Source organism: Merops nubicus, unplaced genomic scaffold, assembly GCF_000691845.1.
Source record: "Merops nubicus isolate BGI_N331 unplaced genomic scaffold, ASM69184v1 scaffold25985, whole genome shotgun sequence".
In the NCBI taxonomy this organism is placed as follows: Eukaryota; Metazoa; Chordata; class Aves; order Coraciiformes; family Meropidae; genus Merops; species Merops nubicus.
This window is the reverse complement of record NW_008607985.1, coordinates 2,733-8,154: the sequence shown is the minus strand read 5'-3', so window position 1 is coordinate 8,154 and position 5,422 is coordinate 2,733. Positions and strand designations below refer to the sequence as shown.

The following is a 5,422-nucleotide window of genomic DNA, read 5'->3' as shown; positions in this document are numbered from 1 at the left end:
TCCCTTTTCTGTTACACACACTGCCGAGTGATACTGCCATCATTTACTAACTGATGGTGTCAAGGGAGGAAATTTTTTTTCCACGGAAGACATACAAATATTAGCAGAACTGGAATCACCGTGACCTACCCTGCCATACCAAATGCCAACGTGTGTGTGTGCAGAGATGAACCCGACACACCTCACCTGAATGTATGTTTCACGCCCCAGATCTTCCCTCTGGGGTTCTCGTGGTCTTAGTCTACAGGCAGCAGGTACAGGTGCTGAAGAAGTGGCGGACACCTGCTGAGCAGTGATGACAAGAGCCCTCAGCTTGCAGAGCCAAACCCACAGGCTCCTCTTCCTTCCCCCACACACATAGCCTCATAAGCATCATACAGCCCAGAAACCATGACTGCTTCTCATTTTTGAACTAAGCATGTCTTTTTCCTGTTGTTTCTTCTTGTTAGATATTGACGAATGTGCAATAGGAACCCATAACTGTTCGGCTGCAGAGACTTGCTATAACATCCAGGGCAGCTTCCGCTGCCTGTCCTTCGAGTGCCCATCCAACTACAGAAAAGTATCTGACATGTAAGTATTGCCATCACAACCAAGTGAGCAGCCCAGAAATACAGTCACAGCATGGTGGGGGTTGGAAGGGACCTCTGGAGTTCATCTCATCCAACCCCCCTGATCCAGAAGGTCGCTCAGGATCATGCCACGGTGGGTTTGGAATCTCTCCAGAGAAAGAGACTCCACAACCTCTCTGGGCAACCTGGGCCAGGGATCAGGCAGCCTCACACCAAAGAAGTTTTTCCTAATGGATGTTACATCATGCTTTTGTTTGTGGGTGGATGCTGGTGGTCAGAGCTCTGGGAAGATTGTATGGTACCTGGAGCTTGTAGACTTTCCACTTGTAGAGTTTCTGTCTGTTTTTGCCTCTTCCTTCTTCCAAACTCTAGAGCTCCCATTTGCCCTCCAACTGCTGCTGTAACATCAGTCACCAGAGCTTGCTTCTGTACTTGCTGCATCTCTAAAAGGGCCCTGTTTATTATAAGTTTTACAAAAATAAGAAATTCTGTGCTGCTTGTATCATTGCAGCAGCTGCCAGGCTGCTCAGTGCACCACCTTTACAGTGTTTTGGGGGCTCCCTGTTTAATATTCAGGTTGCAGTTCCTCAGAGAGTGTTGAAACATTGAAGGGGAGCAGGATATTGCACTTGCCAGGCTACAGGGTTCTGGGAATGGCAGACCCTCCCAGCTCCTCAGCAGCTGAGGCTTGGGAGCCTCAAAGTCTCTCTACCCATTTCCTGCCTCAATGGCTGTCAGTGCTTTAGGAAGCCACCTATAGTTGCTTATGGCTTAAAAAGCTCTTTTCCTGCTTTATGGAACTGAGCAGCTTTGCAAATTGAGGAGTTTCTTTCCCAATCCCATGTTGAAGTGTTTTTGTTCTTATTTTCTTGGAGCACTGTCCCAGGCTTCTGCTGTCAGTAGCAGAATCGTAGAATTGGTTAGGCTGGAAAAGACCTTTAAGATCATCACATCCAACCAAGCACAGCCAAGTCCACCACTAAACTATGTCATTAAGCACCACATCCACACATGTTTTAAACCCCTCAAGAGATTGAGACTCCACCACTGCTCTGGGCAGCCTGTTCCAGGGCTTGACAACACTTTCAAGGAAGATGTTTTCCCTAATATCCTGCCTAAATCTCCCCTGGCACAACTTGAGGCCGTTTCTTCTTGTTCTGCTACTTGCTACTTGGGAGAAGAGACCAACCACCACCTCACTACAACCTCCTTTTAGTTAGAAATCTGGTGAATCACAGGCTCCTCTTCTAAGCTCTGTTCTGCTTTCAGCATGGCTCTGGCTCTTTCCTTGTTGTAGAGCTTCCAAACACAGTTCCCCATGTCCACGATCTTTTTCTTACACTGTTGTACTCTGGCAATTACATCATTTACAAATGCTTTACAGGCGCTGTAAAAGCAGAGCAAGCAGCTGGTAATTACACAGCTGGAGTTTGAGGCTCCTGTTGATCGAATACTTTTTTATTACACTGAAATACATGATTTTTTACCTGCAATTACATGGACACTGATTGTGGTTCATTTTTCATCTTTTAGGAGGTGTGAACGAATCAGTTGTTTTAATTACCTGGACTGCCAGAACACCCCAGTGCGCATTACCTATTACCAACTGAACTTCCAAACCAATATTGTGGTCCCAGCTCATATTTTCCGTATTGGCCCATCGCCTGCCTATGCTGGAGACAACATCATCCTTACTATCAACAAGGGAAATGAAGAAAACTACTTCAGCACTCGAAGGCTGAACTCATACACGGGCATTGTCTATCTTCAGCGACAAGTGAAAGAGCCTAAAGACTTTTTGTTAGATGTTGAAATGAAACTGTGGCGTCAGGGAACTTACACTACTTTCCTTGCCAAAATTTACATCTTCATCACAGCTCATGCATACTGAAGCATGTATTGATGTTGGATTTTATTGGTGCTATGCTCTTTAACTCTTCTACCAAAGCTTAATTCTGTTGAACTGGCATTTAGTGTATCTAGCCTTTATATTATTTTTCTGTTGTTGCTTTAAACTTCTTCATTGGTTGTGTAAATTAAGTTAATTTTTATCTTTTTGTTTTGTTTTCTTCTCTTACGCAATTCTTTACATCATCATTTGGCAGTGAATGAAGGAAGGGTTAGAAAGGCAGTACACTCATTGTGCTAAATGCTGGAACCTTTTCTTAGAACTTATTTTTAGGTTTAGTCACATCTGCAGGATATTGCACTAGAGAGGAAAGATGTTCCCTTGGGAATATTGGGTATTACAATAAGGGTAAAAACCTTGAGCAATTTCTCTTTATAACACAAACTTCTGGTTTGGCTTAGCCGCTGCCTTCACGGAGGTGTCTCTGTGTTGCAGTGCCGTGCCGAAGGCCGTACGTGGACAGTGGCAGTTAGCTCACCTCGTGCTACCCATTCCTTTTCCTCCCTCCGACTTTCATAATATGTTGCCTAACAATATATATAAATAAAATGCCACCAGTGAAAAATCCTATGAACGAGTCTTGCTTTAGTAGGACTACTCACATGCTAAATGTTTGCAAGACCAAGGCCTTAAGGGTATGTCATGCTCTAGGGTAAAAGCTCACGTTGCCATTTTTAGCAGTTGTCTTTGTAGGTGCTGGGATTCCTCTCTATACGGACTCGTTCTATCCTGGGAACTATATGTGCAGATGAGATGCTTTATGATTCTCAGAGGAATATCCAAGAGGAAATGTGGAAGTAATAAAATAATCAATTTCTGCTCCTTATTTTAAAGCCTGGGTGTGCCACTGAGGAATAACTTGCAATTTTAAGTAAACAAAAAGGGGAGTTGCTTCTCTTCTTCAGGAAAATTACTTCCATTGTGTTATTTAGTGCTGCAATGGAGAATGTCACTTTAATGGGTGGTTTGTATTATGCCATTTAGAAAAAGGCATAAGCAAAGTTTTGAGCTAGATTTCCTCTAGTCTACAGGAAACTGGATGAGGTCCAAAGCTGGAGGCCAACGATGGCAAAGCATGGTATAATTGAAGTATTTGTTAGTAATTATAAATTAATATTAGAACTTCTTTATGGCTATTATTTTTTTTTCCTCCCCAAAAAAGCTCCATTGTTGCTATTTTATGAGCTTCCTTTGTTACAGCTGTATTTATTCTACAAAATGGTTTAGAGGAAAAACATAGCTACAATATATTGATGTTTACTACACTGCAGTGTAATAATCATAGAATACTAGCTTAGAAAGGGACCTCAATGATCATCTGCTTCAAACTTTCTTGGGAAAATAATTATCTGTTCATTATTCTACAGTCCATCTTATTTTGACCAGTGTGTACATAAAAAAAAAAAAAAAAAAGAAATCAAATCGAATGGCTTTTTATGCTATAATCAAGAATTCTATTATATTGTAAAATATTTGTTTGAAATGCATTTTATAATCTTGTAAACACCACCTATATGGTGAGCAGGAGTTGTTCTGTATTCACTGTATCCCAAGGCAAATTTCTACCACTTCAAATCACTACTTTAATTTGGACTCTCTTATCAGTAACAAAGTGCAAATCTTTCTGTATCTGAAAGATATCATAAAGATACCTCTGTGTAACATAAAGACCCATTACTGGGGAAAAACTATTGCAATTCCCCAGCTGTAAAATATGGGGTATCTATGAGTCTGCATACAGCAAGCTTTTCCTTGTTTTCTTTCTATTAAAAAAAAAAGCATTTTGTAAGAGTGATCTTACTTATATCCAACTTTTGTTTTCCATAGTTAACAGTCTCATGAGCATTTAGCAGAGAAATGCCAACTGAGAAACATGTTTATGCAGTTTGTCATTTCAATTAATGCGTATCTTAGAGCTACAGGCCTGGCAAGATGAAAAGCCAGCTGCAGCAAGGAGCAGGAGAGCCTCTCAGGTCCCTTATGCAATATACATGTTAAAGTGGTGATACATTTCTCCATGCCCCACTGGGGCACATCAAGAGTCACCAAAACCCAGAGTTTTCAATCAGCATTTGTATTTGATTGAGTGTAAATGATATTCAAGCCCCGACATTCCATCTTGTCAGAGAATAAATGGACAAGCCATTTGTTACTTGGAGACCTTTTGCTGACTAAAACCAGACATAGTCAATCATATTAAGGATCTGGCAGTTTTTAACACCGACTTTTCATTTTCTAGACAGATAATTAATGAAGAAAGTTTCAGGAAAGGTTTTGCATACTATTATATAGAAAAATGCAATGTTATAAAAAAAACATGTCTTCATCAGCACTGTGTCCAGTAGGCATTCAAAAAAGTTAGGAGGAGTTGCTCAGTGTAACTGGTCAGAGCAAAGGAAAGGGTTGTGGTAGGTAATGTCACATTATTCTGTTCCCAAAATAACCAGAAGAATCTTTTACCTCTTGCCAACCCAAAGTGTGTCATTTTTAGTAGGAGCTGCAATGCAGGGAGCATTAGTGCTGCATCCTTTGCTTTTTCTTAGGACAGTGCTCGTGACTGAACTTGAACAGACACACCCACCCAACTGGCTGACAAGGACATGCTTTTGCTGGGTGGCAATGGCTTTAGAGTGGGATTTTATTCTCCTGCAACTGGTCTAGCTCCTAGAAGGCCCAGTTCCCACCTTCAGTAACGTTCCTCTGTTTTATTTGACTGGCTAACTCAGACAGAGAATGAGAGTGTATCTACTTACACAAGACAGGTTTCGGTGAAAAGAGTTCAGGCCTGGACAGTACCTTTATAGCCTCCTACACTTTCTTAAAACAGCAATAGCTTTTCCTCAAGTCTCTGTTGAACAGACTTTTTTTTTTTTTTTTTTTTTTTCTTTCTCCAATTCTAAAAAGTGAGTTATGTAGCTTTTATTTATTGTCTTTGCTTCTT

General features: G+C 41.1%; 1 protein-coding gene across 1 annotated transcript; it reads left to right on the top strand.

The window, feature by feature from the left end:
* Nucleotides 1-449: 449 nt before the first annotated feature.
* LOC103772800 (fibulin-2-like) lies at nucleotides 450-2,785 on the top strand (the record flags this gene model as incomplete). Its single annotated transcript, XM_008940143.1, has 2 exons — nucleotides 450-573; nucleotides 2,106-2,785. Coding segments are annotated over 2 exons (482 nt in total), but the record flags the coding sequence as incomplete, so codon positions are not given.
* Nucleotides 2,786-5,422: the final 2,637 nt, after the last annotated feature.